This window comes from Rhea pennata, chromosome 4 (assembly GCF_028389875.1).
Source record: "Rhea pennata isolate bPtePen1 chromosome 4, bPtePen1.pri, whole genome shotgun sequence".
NCBI lineage: Eukaryota > Metazoa > Chordata > Aves > Rheiformes > Rheidae > Rhea > Rhea pennata.
The window spans coordinates 35,540,630-35,560,383 of NC_084666.1; the positions used below are offsets into that span (position 1 = coordinate 35,540,630).

General features: G+C 38.0%; 1 protein-coding gene across 3 annotated transcripts in view; it reads right to left on the reverse strand.

The window, feature by feature from the left end:
* WWC2 (WW and C2 domain containing 2) overlaps window positions 1-19,754 on the reverse strand; it is a 104,589-nt gene that overhangs the window by 56,175 nt on the left and 28,660 nt on the right. For all 3 annotated transcript variants that reach the window (XM_062575776.1, XM_062575775.1, XM_062575774.1), the window contains exon 2: window positions 10,379-10,488. In XM_062575776.1, the coding sequence (XP_062431760.1) occupies window positions 10,379-10,488 (110 nt within the window). The remainder of the gene's footprint in view (window positions 1-10,378; window positions 10,489-19,754) is intronic.

Consider the following 19,754-nt stretch of genomic DNA (forward strand, 5'->3'; position numbering starts at 1 on the left):
GCTATCAAGAAGCTCTCCCAGTTTTTTTTTTCTTTTGTCTACTTTAACAGAAGGAAACTATTACCTTATCTGCAGTAGATCATATTTCTCTAAAATACATGAAATTAGAATCCCACTAGAAAATCCCACAGGGAAGTGAAAGGCTCTCTGGCGCCCTAGGACTAGAAATAGGAGAATTGGACATTTTTACTACAAGATTAACAATACATGGAAGCAATAGTTTTTCCACCATCTCCCCTTGCCAAACAAAATAGCAGTGTTGACTGGTTCCAGAATGACCCATGTCTAAGCTATCCTCAGCCAGACAGGTTGTATTTAGGCAACAGGGTTAGAGAACAAGTACTCTCAAGAGGTCCCACAAACAAAAACGTCAGAGAGATTGCTTGCGAACGTAACAGAACCATCATCTCAGAAGACAGGCCCACGGCCCCGTGCCAAAGGGCAACCAGCTGGCCTAGCTGGAAACGAGGGCCAGACCCAAGCCTTGCACAACAGTTGAGTGCATGACGATGATCCAAAGACCTATTTGTTTGACACCCCCTTATGCATTTCCCTATTGCTGTGCTTGTACCTTGCAGGCATCTGCAACTCTCAGAGTGAGTGCCAGATGCAAGCAGTCAACCTGGTCTGTGAGAGGAAGACCACGAGGCTGTACTGAGTAGCAGGCGCACCTCAGAAGCGTGATGCCCAGGAGCCACACAAGGTGACATGTTGCCCACAAGCAGCCACATGGCCTCCCAGTTGCATGCCCAACACACCTACACACCTGCTGCTGGGCAGCAGAGCAGGCTGCAGTGTTGTGTCACAGCTGGAGCTGCCATAACAGCCCCCTGTTTTTTTGGTAGTGGTGGTTTCCCCTACCTGGTTTCCAACTCCATTCCACAGCGTTACACAATCACATTTTCTCTCCTGGACAGGCTCTGGTGGTCATCCAACCCACCACAAAGCCTACTCAACTCACTAGATCATTCACTGGGCCCCCCCTCAAAAAGAAAAACACACACACAACATTTTATGGCAGGTTAGGCAAGCTGTGCCAGGCTACTGAAGGTCTGATGAACAAAGAGAAAGTATGAAGCAGGAAGAAGCACAGGTTGGGGAGAGATTTTTTAAAACAGTAGAAAGCCACCAGATCTACTCATTCATAGTATTAACCTTCTCCTACACAGACTAACTTAGGGAAAACTGTGCCAAGTTGCCTAAGAGGGCTCAGGTCTGGAAAGCAGAAAGCCTCAAATTAGGAGAATTTCAGGAAGGCTGCCAGACCTGGAAACCAGGCTACAGTATAAGACAAGCAGTGACAAAACTGCAATAAGTGAGCTGTGAAAAGAGGTAGTTTGACAGACACAGCAGTGTCACGTACAGCAGGTTGTGCTCCAGGCCAGGTCATGCCACTCGGCTAGATACTCCGTGTCAGAGGGAAAGTTTCTCTTTCTGAAATATTACATGATTAAAAGATAACTTTGATTAAAAGATAACTATTACACCTGACATCTCTGGTTATCTTGCATCATAATTACATGGCTACTACCTCCAACCACACAGAACCCCCAACTTTAATAGAACAACACAACCGTTAACTGACTATACTCCACGCTACTCCATCACTGTGTTCCCCCTAAATCCCAGTGGCCAAAGAAAAGTATCCAAAATCAATCTAGATAAGTCTTTGTATAGTCCCCAATGCCTTGGCTGTGTTAGGATTACATCCTGCTCCACTTCACAGAAGCTGTTGGAAAAGACGGGACATCTGGAACAACACTCTATGTCATATTGGGGGGGAAAGTCTCTAGAAAAAGCTGCAGTCAAGTGAAACTAGGGGAGCCATGATGAAAGAGTATGGGGATTTCAGTGGCATCTTTTTACATATTAGAAGCACAAAGAAGTCTTAAGATGACAAGCACAAAGCCAGCACCAACCCTTTAATATGTAACATCAGAAGAGGGGAACTGGTGTCTGACATCCTCCATCACAGAATAACACAAACTGGTTTAATGGTGGGTAATTTTATAAATAGTATTGCATAAGCACTATGGATATGTTTATTCTAAGAGCATACTCCATGTTTCTTAATAAACAAACTTACTTTCTTAATAAAGAAACGGAATTTCAGATTTCCAGCATTCTGCCTATAAACAGGCCCCCCCCCCAAAAAAGCCCACACATGAGAAAAAGAAGTGCAAATATTACTTCATCGTATTTAAGCTGGCATAACAAATGTTGCAGGCAACTCAGATGCAAGGATTAATGAACAATAAAGGAGGCAAACACATGAGCACTAGTTTCAGGGAGAATAACAAAAAATGCGACTAGACTGGCTTAAGGAATGCATTTATTGTTTACATACCAGAGGCTTTCTGAAACTTTTTTTTGTTCTATTCCTTTCCACGCCTTCCTCCTTCCCCTTTGTAAAATGCTGACAATTCAAACTCAAATCACAGGAAAAGCAGTTCCCACCTAAAACTTTGAGGAAGAACACATATAGTATTATATTTATGTATTTGTTCTATGTGTACTTTAAAAAAAAGTGTACTGCAGAGACAGCAGTTTCAGTAAGACCATGGAGCCCTAGAATATCGCATACACTATGGCTTCAGAATTATCTAAAACATAGTTGGACGCTAAGAAAATCATGTTCTACTGTGTAATAAGATAAAATATGAGTTACGAAGAGAGATATGAAGGAAAGTTAGGCTATTCAGGATATGCTTCAAGTTCTCTACATTTTGCTTCCTCCCATTGACAATTGCTTTCTCTCTCTTCTAGACACTTTTCTCACTTTTCCATAAAATAATTCTAGGCTGGAATTTGAGAAAGGAGAGAGAGAAAATGAGAATGTCTTCTAGCTACATTGAACAAGCATAAGCAAATTTCCAATGAATGTTTATTCAGAGATTTTTGCTAAGAAATATTGAACAACATATTAGCTTTATGGCACACTGGTTTCTTCTAGACATTAGGTAACAATGACTATTTATCTGAGAGCCAAGCACAGTGGAAATTCTGAGCATTTTGGTCTACATCAGCCAGCCCTCAGTAGGCAGGTTACGTTCTACTGCTATGGCTGTCAGAATTATGATTCATACCCACAGGTATGATCTTTACATAAATTTTAAATGTCATCAGCTGATCTTCTTCCATCCAGAGCACTTGCTACCCTAGCCTTCTTTCTGTAGCCAGCATCAGATTACTTTAATCCCTTCCCACTATTATAGAGCTTTATAATGGCCAGAGAGCAAGAAGCTACCTACCTATAAATAAAATTCAAAATAAAACCTACTGCACTTGGATTTTGACCATGTGTGCTTGCTGAACCCAAAGAGTCTTTACAACTGGTCCCCAAACACTTGCATGCCACTACTTACTTAAAAGATTGTCCTGGGTTGTGGGAATAAACGGCACACAATTACGATCAAGAGATGAGCTCTGCTCCCTGAAAGCCTTAAAGGCTATGACAAGGAATGGAGAATCTAACACAGAACACTGTGTTAGAACTGTCAAACAGTGTAGGTAAATTACTAGGATTTTAAATTTCAAGAAAGAAGAAAACCAAAAGGGGAAATAGGAACCTCCAATGAATTTTAGTCTCAAACGACGCAGATGCAAATCTCTACCTCTACACTTCTTGGTCTTTTAGCATCATTCTGCCTCTTAATTTGCTTTTTCTTCATGCAGTATCAGCTGTAGGAAGCAGGCTCCGGGAAGGAATGGAAATGCGCATTCACGCTTCTAAAGTGGATAGTTAAAACTAAGAGTAGGGAGAAGCAGCAGAAGCAGAAAAGGTGGAAGTTGAACTTCCCTTTGAAGAGAAGAGCAGGGGTAGGGAGCAGGGAGAACAATTATCATATCAAACACAAAGTAAAGAATGGCAAAGAAAGTGGATGAATTACAGCTAGGCTAGAAGTAGCTATTCCCTCCTGTCTTTATCTTTTAAATACTGTTAAATCCTTTCTATAATACCCTTGTGACCAAACAGTGCGAACAGCACCATACTTGTTTTATAAGTTAACAGATCAGTGTCATGAAGAAGAAAACCTCTTGCCCTGTTGTTCCTGAGCCTGAAAATAAGAGCAGGAATTCAAGGAGATAACTTGTTTAGGAATATATCCGGCTCTGAAAGCAAGGCAGAACATGTCTCCCAGTCCAGGATCCTCTCAGATTATTCATACCAAGTAAAAAACAGAAGTCTTTCAGATAAGCAGAGGTCTTAGAGGGAGGATTTAGAATCACAATCTTTATTCTCTGAACTCTGTAAATTCTCAGAACATAAAGGACACTAGCCTGTTGAGTGCTGTTAGTCATACTTCTGGAAATCAGCTAGTCATATTACAAGATAATCTCTCAAACTTGAAGCATTTGAGAACACAGATCAGAGTCTTAACATTTTAATGCAAGATTAACACTTACTGTAATAATACATTAATATTTCTAATAGTGTTAAGGCAAATCAAAATTTGGTCATAGACTAATATATTTCTATACAATCTAGACCAATATATTTCTATACAATCTATACTCTCGCTAGATTTTTTTTGTTGTTGTTGTTTTTGTTGTTCTCTGACTTTAGACTCTGAGATCTGTCATCTGGCCCTATGCAGAAAAAAAAAGAAAAAAGTCACCGTAAGAAGATGCAAATTCAGTAAAAAAAACAAATGCATTTGGCAGTACTACAGTTGAAGAACAATCTTGCTGATCACAAAGAGCTGTACCAAGGACTTCTCTTATCACGCTTCCTTCCAAACCAAAAACACAAACTGAAGTGTAACTATTTATTCATGATTAAAAAGTTTATCTTAGAGTAATGCCCACTAAATGTAACTTTTTGAGAAGTTTTCTAAATATATAATTCTAAATATTCTTACTTTATATTAGACGTCTAATTAACTGAAAATTAAAAACAAAACAAACAAAAACCAAAACCTTAGAAAATAAACAGCTGCTAGACTTTGACATGCCACAGTTAAAACTGAAGAACAAAAACACTCAAAATCAAACTCTGGTTCTCCCAGTAAAAAGGCTTGAATGTACTACCAATTACCGCAACTATTGCTTAATATTGCATTAAATCATCAAAATCACAAATTGCTGTCATAGTAAAAGGCACGTTTATTAATTGTTCACATTAAGTCGAAAGTAAAAGTTGTTCAAAAAAGCTAGTATGATATTAAAAAAAAAAGTTTTGGTAGTGATGGGAGTTCACAAAATTCACAGAATAAAGTCCAAAATACAAATTAACAAAGCATCAATTTACATAAAGGTATTAAAAAACACAGTAACACTGCACATCATTTTGTGACTACATACATGCCATTTACATGGTATGTAAATGAAGGATCTCATAAATTATCTCAAGATTAGCCACAAAAATCTTACAATATAAACAATTTCTTTTATGGGTCAAATGAAGTAAAACAAAAAAAAAAAAAAAACAACAAAAAAAATCCCTCAAGTATTTTTTGGTTTAACAGTAAGATTACTCATGTAGCAGTTTACAGTGGTCTCATTGGGAACACTGTGGATCTTGGCTCTTCCCTACCCTCCTGACAATAACAAGTAGTTAAGAACTAAAGCACATCCTATTTGTTTGAGAAGTTTGGTTTTGTTGTAGAAAGAGTAAGATAGAGAAGAACAACCCAACATACCCATTTAACGCATTCCTAGCAGTAAAGTAAATAAATAAGATAGAGTCTCATCTAAGTTAAGTTGACTCACATTGACAACATTTCTTATACAGCAATACTCATTTTCATACAGTTCCAATTACTTCAGAAGCACTAATTACAGATGTTATATATATATATAAAAAAAAAAATCCACAAAAATAGGTTGACTGAGTTTCCTAGCTTCACAATTTGAGATGTCATTCATTCAAGAAAGAAAAGGGACAACATAGTCAATAAATCTAATTTATTTATTTTAGTGAAACTTCCAGCTACCATAGGCCCATATCCTTCAGCATCTAGAATCTGCAAAGAAGCACGTTTACAGTCTGACAGTCAGCGACGCTGCCCACCCCAACATTTGAGCTCCCCAACCCAGCCCATGGTTCCCCACACAGGCAACAGCTCCAGTGGCTACAACAGCTCCCCCCTCCACGCTTGCCCTCCATCTCCGCCTAGGCTGTCCCCATCCGAGTCCCCGTCCCGAGCTCCCAGGACCTCCTCACCACCTTCCTTCTGGCCCTAAAGAAACATAGATTTCACTCGGCAGGTTCCCCTTGCTCCCGAGCCCTTCCATGGCTGTTTGTGGACAGGCATCCCAGGCGGCGGTGCTGGCATGAGAGCCTAGGTGGCTGGGGGAAGGAAGGAAGGGAACGGCAGTGCACACACGTCAGGAAGCAGGACGCTTCCCACTGTCCTCGCTCACTACGCCCACGTTGTGCCGACACTGCACAGGGCAGGAACCAGAGTGGGCAGCAACTACTTCAGCTGCCACTGCCATCCAGGAAGCGCACACAGAAACCACAGCCTCAAAATCAAAACTGCCTCTGGACACGCAGGCACAGGATTTGACAGTTCATGGCTGTAGTTTCAAAACTCTTTTAACCAGTGCTACTGCAGTTGGCTGCTGTTACCTGTCACTTCCACCTGACTTTGATACACCCGTATTATTCCTACCCCCAGGTCACCTTACCTCCCTTACTTGCATAAATAGGGGTGTGGAAAGGAGAACAAATAGTAACTTTTTTTTCCTTGCTGGATTAGTTTCCGCTCAAATCAGCTCCCTGATCTGATTCACTGTCTGGCCATGCAAATGTTCATGCCAGTATAAGCAAAAATATTGCAGGGAGAGAATAAAAGGCCAGAGGTACCAATAGAACAGGACCGTTTGTTTCAGAAATTATATCAGCTTGAAAGGGTTTGCAAATCCAAGCAATACCAGAATAACACTGGCATAAATACCAGCAATTACCAGTATAAATATTTTCATCTTAACCACTTGAAGTTTGATATCAAAAACCCTGCAGAAGAATTTGGAAAATGCAAAAGTGATGGCTTTGCCTTTGAATATATGAAATTAAGAAGAATAATAAATTTTGGCTATTTCTGAAATTGTTTAAGTTCCTAACCATGTTATTCACAAAAGTTAGTAAAGGTTGACAAATTAGAGGTTGTACACACAATTACAGTATGCAATGAGCATTATAAGAGTGAGCAGTACAAGCTATAATCTTTGGACTCTCCTGAAAGGGAGAGCCTGCAAAAAAAAGAACTCCTCAATCCCTGATCACCAAGTCATAACATCCCTTCGGGCAGCCCACTCACAAAGGGTGCTACTGAACAACAGGCAAAGCTTTTAGGTCCTTATGGTATTAGCTACCCATATCATATTCATGTTCTGCCTTGACAGATGGCTTGTAATCTTGTCTCCCTTGAAGCTGAAAGCACCACATTAAAACTCCTATTTGGAAAAATATATTCATAGTGTAATGACCTCAGTCAGTGTTTCTCAAAGTGAGTTGCATCATCCTGCATTTCACCTGCTAGAAAGCAGCTTTGCAGAGAAGGCCCTGGGGGTCTAGCTGGACAAGTTGACCATGAGCCAGCAATGCACCCTTGGGCAAAGAAGGCCAATGGTATCCTGAGTTGCATCAGGAACAGCATTGCCAGCAGGTCAAGGGAAGTGATCTTTCCCCTCTACTCAGCCCTGGTGAGGGTACATCTGGAGTGCTGGGTCCAGTGCTGCGTTCCCCAGTAAAAGGGACATATGGACATATTGGAGCAAGGCCAATGAAAAGGCCACTAAGATGATTAAGGGACTGAAGCATCTCTCACATAAGAAGAGATGAGAAAACTTAGAGGAGGACCTTACCAAAGCATATAAGTATCTGGAGGGAAGGTTTAAAGAGAACCAGGCCAGACTCTTCAGTGGTGCTCAGTGACAGGATGAGAGGCAACAGGCACAGACTAACACACAGGAAGTTCTGTCTGAACATAAGGAAAAGCTTTTTAACCATTTATTTTTTAATTTATTACTATTATTAGCAATCTCCATACTACATATTTCAGTGACAATGTGTGCACCCCAGTCAGGTGAACTAAAAGCCGTAACCTCCACATTTGGCATGTCAGACAAATGACCTGCTGAGGAAGGTTACCTCCCAGCAACTCAAGAGTGCTCTCATCAAAACACTGTGCAAAATATCATGCACAGACCCAAAGCATACTGCTTTCCAAAATAAAAAATTTCACTGATGTCTACAAAGCAACATGTATTAACACAATAGGAGACAAATACACTACCAAACGATGGGTGAAAACCACTAACTATACCAAAGCCCAAATTACACTTTTGTCCTCCATAATACATATTAACAAAATAGAAACACGCACCTAGCTAGCCATACTTGTTTGTTCCAGCCACAGAAAGAGAAATGTGTACAAATGAATATACACAATTCTCTATTAAACAGAAGCACTGCTGCTTGTACTATACTAGAATTTTCATGAGAATTTGAAGACCTTGCTGTCCAAGCCTCAACTCTCCACACATGAAGCAAAATTTGACCCATGAACAGCTTATAACATTCAGAAAGTCTTCTTCAATGCACAGAAATGACCTTTAATGCAAAGAAAATATTTAATTATTCTAAAATGCAAGCAACAACACTACAAGGCTAAGGTTTTTAGAACTAACTAAAAATTTTGAGTGTCTATGGAATACAATAACAGGATTACCAAAGCAGTGATCTGAAAGCACTTTCACCCACACACACCCCAAAATGCTGATCATCTATTTTAAAATTTTGTATTTTTAAGTTTAACAGTTTTAATCCAAAGTAAAAAAGAAGTTAATGGCAAGTTTCCTCTCAGAATAGCCTTTATTTTCACAGACGAATTCTTTTCTTTCTTCAGCTTTTGAGTTCAGTCAAGTATGTCCCTGTTTTTTCCAGTTCAGAAATGTTTAAGTCACAATACCACACATAAGATCAGTGGACTCTCATTGTTTTTCCAGTAAAATAGGACTTTAAAACCCAAAATGAGGTTAATGGATAGGATTCAGTTCAAGGTTAAGATTAGGTGTCTACCTGCAGGTATCTAACAAGCACGGTAGATTTCCTATTCTAGTTAACAGCGTTCCAATCCAACCCAACCAGGAGAGCTTAAATCAGTTCATCTGCTAAATCACACTTTGTGCTACATTAACTGCATTGACTAGATCACTGTTGTCTATAATAGCAGCTCAGAGATCTCAGACTTGATTCAGGTGCCCGTACGTTTGGGGGAACTTTGGAGTAACCAGCCTCATCTTCAGCTTTTTTCTTGAAGACCAGTGGTCCTTCACCATCCCTGTGCTGTATCTACTGACCCTGTGCATTTGTCTCTGCTAAACTAAAGCATTTCAACTGGCTACAGACACTTATGCTTAGGCAACTACACAGTGTTGCTAGCACAGATGCAGGCACCTCCACTCAGGTACTGATCTCAATGGAATCCCTCCTACTATATTACTGAAGATAATTTATTAGAAAACAGAAAAAGGTAGCAACAAACATGCAGTAACAAAAACAGGAAGAAAAAAGGGAAAGACAAGCGCTTTCAGGAGAATATTAATTTAAATAAGCCTAGCATGTATTTCCCCCCCAACCCCCCCCCCCCCCAAAGAAGTTTATAGTTTTGTATGGTTAGGCATAATTCCCATGCAATTACAAATATACACAAAAATAGATCCTGTCATCTTGTATCAGCAGATTTTCTTGTAAGCCTTTTGAAGCCAATAATGTTATACCAAAAAACAATTTTTCCTCAACATTTTCATTGCCCATTCCCTTTCTGATTACTACAGAATACATCACTATTTACTTCCAGGAATGCATTCTACAATATGTTGTACTTATAACTACTATACATTTGCCAGACCTCATATACAAATTACATCAAATAAACCTCCTTACTCCATTCTAGCTAATCTACAATAGCTCCATTCAGTGGTGAGATTTAAGCCAGTTTCCATTACTCATATCCAGCTATCTCCATCACTGTGCATTCCTGAATATTTAAAAAAAAATAAATAAATAAAAAAAAAACCACAACAACAACAAAAAAAAATCCTATACTTTACAGATACCAACAGATGTAAACTATCTTTATTTACTATACATTACACGGACTTCTTCCACAGAAAAAGATTAATAGTCATGTGCACTATTTTGAGCCAGCTGCAATATATCTGCAACTATCCTCAGCAAGCCTGTGCACACAAACAGGAAAACTTGCCTATTAAACAACAGGAATTGTTACTATAACTAAAATTTTTTTGCAAGAAATCTTTACCTACTCCTACTCTAGTTTAGGAGTCCATTTAGGAGCTTGTCATAAAAGCCTAATCTAGATAAGCTTTCTTATATAATCAATACAGTGCACAGAAAAATACTTACGGCTGATGTGATCAATATAGTAGACACCAATCTGAGGATCATATGCAGCTTCCCATCCCCAAGGCAGCTCATCCCCAACACAATCCGCAAATGACAAGGGTTTTGTTAACCTAAAAAGAAATAAATGAGTTAAAATATAGCTTTTCTCTTCCCTACATTTGTTATTTATATTAATTCTTACTGTGACAAATGCTAAAGAGTTTATTAGATAGCAGTTAAAAAAAAAAAAAAAAAAAAAAAAGTTTTCCCCCTCAGTGTTTGAACTCTTAACTGTCTTCAACATTCTTGGAGTTAAATTCAGAAGGATGGAATGGGGGAATGAATTACTGCAAACACTTTCCTGTATGAGAAAATCTGCTGCAATACATTCAATATTTGACAGCAATTAAACAATAACCAATAGGTTGTAAACATGCAGCTGATAAAACAGGAATCAGAGCACAGGTTTAACTTAGAAATCATTGACCCACAATAAACTACTATTAACATTATTACTTATTACTGATGGAGCTGACCCCATCAATTCCTTAAGTAGGAAAAAACTATAAACTAGGGTTGCAGAGAACCAACATGGACAAGGCTATTACATTCCAAAATTTCTGCAGAGTAGGAATAGATTTAATCTTTAAATCATAAACATGTCTGCGCTTCCTCAAATTTGTCCAAACAAAGTTCACAATGTAATCACATGAAGATAACAAACACTTAGTATAAAGCTTCTAAACAAATTCTGAAACATAAGGCAAGCTTGCTAGTTTATTACAAACTGCTATGCAAGACCTCTAAACCTAAACATAGTGAAAAAATGTTAGAAGATGCAGCTGAGATCACCAATGTGAAATTACATCTGGGTCACTATGGATTACAAGGCAGCTCAGAGAGGGGAAGAAGAAAAAGCACAAATTGTGAGAAAGTTTTTTTAATTGAGAGATATTATCATGAAACTGGACAGTCATAGTCACTTTTCCCATTATAAAGAGAAAAATTAGCTTCTGTGGAACCCATTTTCCTTCTTTTCAAATCAAACTCAGTATATCTATGCTGTCTCACCTTTACAGTTCGAGAGTTGCCAGGTAGGAACATCTTAGAAAAAAAAAATTCTGTAAGCTCTGAGGCCAGACATGGTAGGAACTCATGGTGTATATATTAAAAACTTCAAGCACTCTATTCCACATTTTTTTTTCCTAATGCAAATATTGTAAAGTCACTAAAAATATAGATAAACAAAAAAAGAAAGACAGAATATTTTTTTCAAAGAGGTAGTCTTCTCCTAAAAGGTGTTTGTCTCAAAGCCAAGAGAGCACCAGTGCGATGAAAACGTATATTACATACTTAAAAAAGAGAGGGAAAAAAAAAAGAGAGAAAAAATAGAAAAAAGTTGCATGAAGTATCTGACGTAAAACCCACCTATTGCAAAATATAGGAAAAACATTTAAAAAAAACATACACATTGTATCAGGGAAGTCACATACCTTAAAAATTACTTCCTTTTCTAAAGGATACCTTAAACAGACCCGGTCCCCTCCTGCACTATGATGCAGGAGAGGACACCCCACTGAGGCTGACAGGGGAGTTCCCCACCTAACTCCAGGGAAAGACAGCGCAGCAGAGGGAATGCAGGATGCCTGCACTACGGAGTTCCCAGGCCATTACTCAGAGGAAGCACCAATCACATAAAATCAACAACTCTTCCGTGAGTTTGGTTAGTCACATGGACCAGTGCCAACTACTAGAGAGCACCTTGCTGTAAAGAAAGTCCTGCCTCAAGTTAGAATACCCATTTAGATTTTCATAAAACATTTCTTAAACTGAATAAAGAGTTCAACTTCACCGTTAGCTTTAAAGATATTACATTAATACAAACACAAGTCTTAGAGTTCAACTCATAAAAATACTTGAAATGCAATACAGTAGAGTAGGGATCACAACAAACTGGTACAAACATACACAGTCTCTAATAAATTCAGTTAAAACTCTGCATAAATGTTTAATACCTTCACCAAAGGGATATAACACAGCTAGCAACAATCACAAAAGTTGTGTTTTTTTTTTTTTTTTTTTTTTTTTTTAATACCCACCTCTACAGGAAGGATATAACCCAAGTACTATCCTGGCTTTCCATCTGCTCTCCACAGCAATTTTATTGTTAAGCAAATATTGACTTATTTCTATTATAGGTCATTCTACAGGTCAGACCTACAGACCAGAAGGACTCCAGAATGCTGATAATTCATCCACTCTGGTCAGTTAGATGTTCTACCTAGCTGTCATCACCTTTTAGAAATGAGGCACCATGAGAATGAATAGCAGTTGTTCTCTCTTGCCAAACACTCAATAAATTTAAGCAACACTAAAGCACAGAGGAAAAGTACCTGGGTGACCCACTAGGCCTTAAAGAAAAGCAGGAGAAAAAGGGAAACAGAGGTGCACATAAGTGCAGCAGAGAGGGCAAATTCTGCTCTGCTGGATCATGCTGCACATCATGGCCTTAAGATCTGAACTATGTTAGAAGAAATATTCTTAAAAATGTGGCAAAGGTTATGTTCAAGATCACAATTATTTAACAGTGTTTTATCTTGACCCTCTCTCATTTGTTCCAGCCTTTTGATAGCACAAGCTTTTTGAGTCAGACTCTGGCTTTTACAATTGAGCCGCAATCAGTCTGGTTTGGGCCCTCAGAACTGCCCCAACGTAAATATTTACTTGTAACAGAAAGATTGAAAGCAGAGAGAGATATGAGACTTAACTGGAAAGGAAATAATATCTAAAAGAAAGTACTGAAGGAACCTCACCTGTGTGAGGACCATCATCCATGACATAATAACATACAATAGGTAGATCCCCATTGTGTTCTTTAACTATGACTCAAGAAAAATGAGGTTTATTGCACCATAATAGAGTATTAAATGTTGTGTATCAGGACAATGATATTCTTAGATAGCTTGCAATAGTTCTTTGGCTTGTGGTTACAAATTTGCAGGTTGTTAAAAGATTGTGTATATTGAGAAAAGGAAGGATGCCTTTAAAGCTCACATTTAGTACAGTATGAAGCTTAATTAGTTAACAAAAGACTTTTGGGGGTGGGGGATTTTAACCCTATAAATTCCATGCAAGTGAAGACTTTCAGTTCATACGTAACATTTTTTATTTTCCCAACACTATGTTGCTGCAACACTCCATTTCAACGTAAGGGTTGAAGTGTACTCTCAGGACTGAGAGAACAAGTGGATGCATGTAACGAGAAGTAGATACTCATAAGAGAACCAAGGAGCGTTCTGTAATTCCATTATGTAAACACTACATAATTAGACCATTGCCAATTACTTCACAGATGCCCTGGGAAACCTAGGGGACAAATACACCTTCCAAACTGAGAAGCTATATTACCACCTTAAGTCCGTTTTTTTCGTTATAGTTTTCAAAATAGCTGAATCTTTAAAACAAAAAAAATAGATTTTGCAATGGTATGTGCATTACTATCAACCATCACAACTTTTCTGCAGTCATATAAGAATAAGGCTGTATATGTATCTAAGGTTAACGATGTTATAAAACGGAAATATAACTACTTATGGACTGTCAAAGCCATACTGATTAGTTTGTACCAGTCTGGATACTCTCCTGCGTGATGTCGTACCTTCTAGACCACAAAAATATCTGGAAGACAAGCTAAGGTCAGGTCCAAGAAAAAAGGACATTTCCTGCATTTACTAGTGAATGTCGTCTTTGTGTCACGACACAGACAACTTACGGTATTTTCTACTTCTTTGACCTATGATTATCAATGTACATGTTCTTAAAAATGTATACACATGTATACATACACATACGCACTTTTTTTCAACACATTATTCCATGGAAGAAGGAAAACACAGTTCTGCTGCATTCCTTCTCCAATTTCTTTTTTCTGCAAAATATATCTAGGACAAAAACAATTACAACATTGAAAAAGAGGTTATCCATATTATGATTAAGACTCTGTTTTCCCAAAAGAGAACTCTGGACTTTGGGTTTTGTTCTCTTCTAAACTCAGCTGAGACCAATACCACTGACCTTCTTAGCGTATTCCAAGGCTTAATTTTGTTCTGTGAAGGACTCTGAGTAAAGCTAGAGATATTCTGCTTAAGAGTCCTTGTTTATATCAGTTCTGCAAGACTGATATATTGTGTTTTATAATAAATGTGCTGGAGAATGGATAAGAGAGAAGAGAAAGGCTATAGTAGACAGAATTCAGAAAACTGAAAAATTCACTCTTTTCTTCCTCCTCAATTACAAGGAGAAAAAATACACATTGACAAGAGCTACGGAAAGGATACCTGACAATTACAAACAGGATCATCTTGATCCCTTTCAAAATCACTTCCAAAAATATCTGCTTTGTTGCCTAGTGCTTGACCTACAGGCAAGAAACTTGGAGTTCGGAATTCAATTATAACTAGGGTCAATGCTCAACTTCCACAGCAACTTCAAGATGCATTTGAAAACTTTCTCCAAATCTCAATTATCCCCTAAAAAGTTTATCCAAAATGATCTCATGTTCTTCGGCAAGTAGTAAAACAGTGAGACATTTACCTGAAGTACTACACAGACTAAAATTCATACCTACTCATTCAATATACAGAATTATAAATAACAATGTACATTACACATTATGCATTTTGCCTTTTTTATTTAGGCAAATACTTTTTTACTTTTTTTAATTGACTCTCAATTGTTCTGAAAAAATAAATATCTTTACACTCTCTTTACATTAATTTGCTCTCTGTTAATTGTAAAGAGTAATAGCTTATAAAATGCAACAATTTAATGGTTTTTCTTTCCTGATTATGCAGATTTCTGTTTTTTGTTTACAAAAGGCATGCCTCTTGAAGGAAAATATCACTAATTTGTTGAAGTAGCTAGATAAAGGTGTACATACGAAATGTGATCACTATGGTATTTGCTTGTTGTTGACATCAGATTACACAGTTAAATCTGAACAGTTCAGCTCATAAACTGCTAATAAGATAAAAGCATCAAGAATCTCATTTATCAGTTTTGAGTTTGTAGTGAGAAAAGATTACAATTAACTGACCAAGCAAAGGAATGCATATAGATAGGAAGAAAAGCATTCCAAATTATGCACTACAGTTCTAATACAGTGCTCAAATCGGATATTACTACCTATTCACCTCTTATCAATTTTCTAATGCCACAAGCATTCTGAATTGGAAGGTCTATAAACACATCTTCTAATCCTACACCGGTATTCCTCCCAAACAGCGATTTAATTCACCTCAGGCACCCAAGATGGTTTTCTTATATAAAAGTCAGGGGCACAATTCATCTCATCTAACTTCAGACTTCAAAAGTTAGGTATCTAACCTGTATTACTCATTTGGGCTCCCTAGAGAAGCTGATTCATCACACCTTATTTAGCCTGAGGATGAATCACACACTGAAGGTTTCCCTTTTTCTACCAGCTAGAGAAGAAGTCTAGATGCATGGCTCCTTTGCCTACGCAATATCTACAGTTGTGGGATGAATACCATCCAGTGTAGCAGAGTCCATACAAAACAGCAAAGGAGACCAAGTTTAACTCCATATTGCAGGCTAGCACTGGAAAGCAGCAATGCTGCTCACTAAGGCTAAGGTCAGTATCCATTAACTGCACAAGTTACATTAATCAGGAAGCCAAATTTCTCTTTTATATAGAAGCTGCATATGAAGCTACAACAAATGCTTACTATCTATTAATAATACTGTCAGCTCCCTAACTTTAAAAAGTGGTAACTGATCTATACATCTATCTCTATATAAAAAAGGCACAGAATTTGCATACCCATAAGATAAAATACCCTTTTCCATATTCTTTGTTCAGTCATGGCTATAAACTAGCAAATTCCACGCACAATCTCATTCTCCAAAAAGCTCATTCATGTTTCTGCTGACACTGTTTCTAAACACCACGTTCCTAGCATAGAAGTGCCTCCCCTTCGGAGGCAATCCAAGACATTATGTACAATCTTTGTATTACTTAGGTACATTCTCTTTTAGTAAGAGTACAGTTAAGATACAATACTGCTTTATTGAAGGTATTACTTCAAAAGAGTAACTAAGTGAGCACGAATAACAAGTTACAATATATCAAACAAGGACTAGCATGGTGGTAGCCCCCACATTATTTTAGTGGTGGGTCTTTAGACATGGCAAGGTTAAGTGCGTTTACCTTGCTCACAAGATTTGTTCAGTCATTTTTCAGTGAACAACAACTGCCCATATTTAAAAAGCAGAAAGCATGCCAGTTATTTACACCAATACAGAATTATTGAGTACAGTCAAAATTAAACATTGTCCCATTCTGCTGTTTGTGCACCATTAACGTAAATCTGTTTGTTTCATACTGTATATGCATGCACAGAACAGTATAGGTTTACATTCAAATAGCGACATTCCTAGCATTAACCTGCAGCAGTACATTGATAGCACTCTGACTTCTTTCTTATGTCAAATTGGATGTTCAAAAGCTAACCACAGCAAATAAGGGCACAGAAGAGTTAATAAATCATTGTCTGTTAAATGTGTATAAGTCAATCAACAAGTATTTCATGGATACATTTAACATATTTCCATTCACTTCTCAGATCATATTGCTCCTGATAAGACAAAGACAGGCAAAACAGTCAAATCTGCACATAAAGAATGGAAACTTGGTATCATTGGGCTCTGATTCTAGATTACTAAGTTTTCTAAAAGTCACAGAGATCTTCTTTGATAGCTTATAACTTCTATCCTATAAGCCTTATCCAATAAGCTTTAAAAAAATACATTTGGGAGTTTTAGGGCTTTTTGGTAAATGAAAACATTGACATCTATGATTAAGTACTTACACAGTAAGAGAAACAAATAAATAAACAAACTGCAACATCATCACCTGACAGCAAAAGAGCATACCAGGACATGTGGGTATGGACCACTGGGAGAAGGAGCTCTTGAGAATGTTTTACAAGCTCAAAAAAATGGCTTCCAGGACTGAACTGAACACTTCTTAATGGCTGTTTACAGTATTTCCCAGCGTTACTAGAAGAAGTGAGCTATAGGTTTGTGTAGACAGGACTAGAGCACATTCAATGACGTTTCAGGGAACATGACTGAGGCTTAGAAAAAAGTTTCATTCAAAGACTCCTGTCTAGTTACCAACAGAGAAGGTCAGCAGAATACTGTGTTCAGGTAGCATACGGAGATCAAGGAGAAAGCAGACAATCTTTTTTCCTTCCTTAAGCTGTTCCTGATCTCTTAGGATGTTGTCCTTATTTAAGATACTGAATAAATGGTTTCTCCTCAGTAATTTAGGTAAAGTACTCAAGTCTGCTTTGAAGCATTTTGCAGGAAAGAGGAGGATGTTGAATAGTGTCTTAGCTCTCGTTAGAGAGCCCTTCAGAGACACTGTTACATTAGTGCCACCACGTGAAATGGCAGTATTAGCCTGCTATCCGTTCTGACTGTTACTGCTACATGGCCTTCCTGAAGGCCAACTGTTGTACCATGGCATACCACCTTTCAGAGTATCCAATAAAGACTGCTGAGAAATAGCAAGCTAATGTCTCACCAATACATTCTGGGGAGACAAGCACTAACTACAGTAGAAAATTCCTCAAACATTTTTCCAGCTGCTGCTCTCCTTTAGCTAATTGAAAAACATTTAACTGCCAGGACAGGCATGTAAAACAAACCAACCAACCTGTGTGCAACCCCAGTATGAAAAAAAAATTTTTTTACACATCACTTAATAGACTTGTATAACACTGAACAGTAGAAACCTGGCCAAAAAAAAAAAAAAAAAAAAAAAAAAACAAACAATTAAAAAAACTTTAAAAGTCCAACCCTTAATTGCTTCCAATAATAGATATATTACAAACATCATCATTTTAAGCCAATACACTCTTCCAGCTATGAATTTAATAGAAAAAAATCCATTTTACATTGAAAAAAAATGAGTTTTGTGAAATTTAAATCTACTGATCTTGTAAAGAATTTTAGAGTCCACTTACTTTAACAGCAGCACAAAGTTAGTTTTCAAAAACAACTTGATAATAAAAATAACTGAAGAAAAACAACTACTGAATGAACATTATATCTTTTGACAAATAAGGGGACTATTATTTTGGAGTAGGAAAAAACAAAAGAGGAGGTAAAACACAAAAGTCAAAATTCTTCTAAGACGCAACACCAGACAGCTTTCCCCAAAGACACCCCCACACACACTTTACTTCGCAGTTTTGCAAGTGTCCTGTAGAATCCATCAGAGATTAAAGGCTTGCCCCACACTAACAAAATATTACTTTTTGCAGAGGGGAGGCGAAGAGCATTAACGGCATGACTTCAGTGCTCAGAAATCCCACGCATTCCCAAACTCCCCAAGCTTTATGCAATACAAAAAGAAGTTAGGGATTAAACCCTTCAGGTTTTCTAAAGATCTTGCCAGTTTTCTCCACAGAACAAAACAAAACAGGGAACTGATATCCTTCACACACAAGCAAGCAAGCAAGCAAGCAATAAACATATAGCTTAAGACTTCAGTACAGAGGGTAGAATACAGCATGAATAAGGAGGACAGTGAATATGCGGCCTTCCAGCTTACCATAAAATGCAGCATGCATCTTAAAAGACTGCCATAGCATATATGGGCAATAAGACAGAGCGCAAGTGCCTGTTCCCAGTTATGAAGGGGTTAACATTAGCTCAATGTCAGCTCTCTCTGTCCCTTCACACAGGTGCTTCTGAAAAGGCACATAAACTGAATGGCTGAGAGCCAGGAGGGGAAGAATGCTTTTGGAAGGAAGGGACCCACACCCACTGCTTGCAGGGCCAGGTCAAACTGCCTGCTGGCATGGGTTTTTTTGTTTCCTTTTCCTTTTGATTATAATAAACTGTTTTTGCTTTCTACTTACAATTACCATCAGTGAAGAAAAAGTTCCATGGAATACAGCTATACATTTTGCTACATCATTTTGTTCAGTTTAAGATATCAAAAGAAACCAAGTATTTAAGTGAAAAGGAAAACAAGTAACATTTTCCAGTTCAGCATACTAGCCATTTGTTTTCTGTAGGGCACACAGAACAACCGAATCAACTTACTGCTGATTTGTGCATCCCTTTACATTGCCAAGCTCAACGCAAAGATGACATTTTGAAAGGTTATTGGGAGGGGGAGAGGAGGGGAAGAAGTGGAATTGATAATGTCATGAATGTTTTCTCCTGCATTTTTCTCTGACGCAGCAGTTGGTCTATACTGGCGTGTAAGCACTATAATATTAGACACCTGGAATGTGAGGAATGTCTGATAAGCATAGCCTGGCATAGGAATAATTCCACGGCCATAAACCAAACGATACGA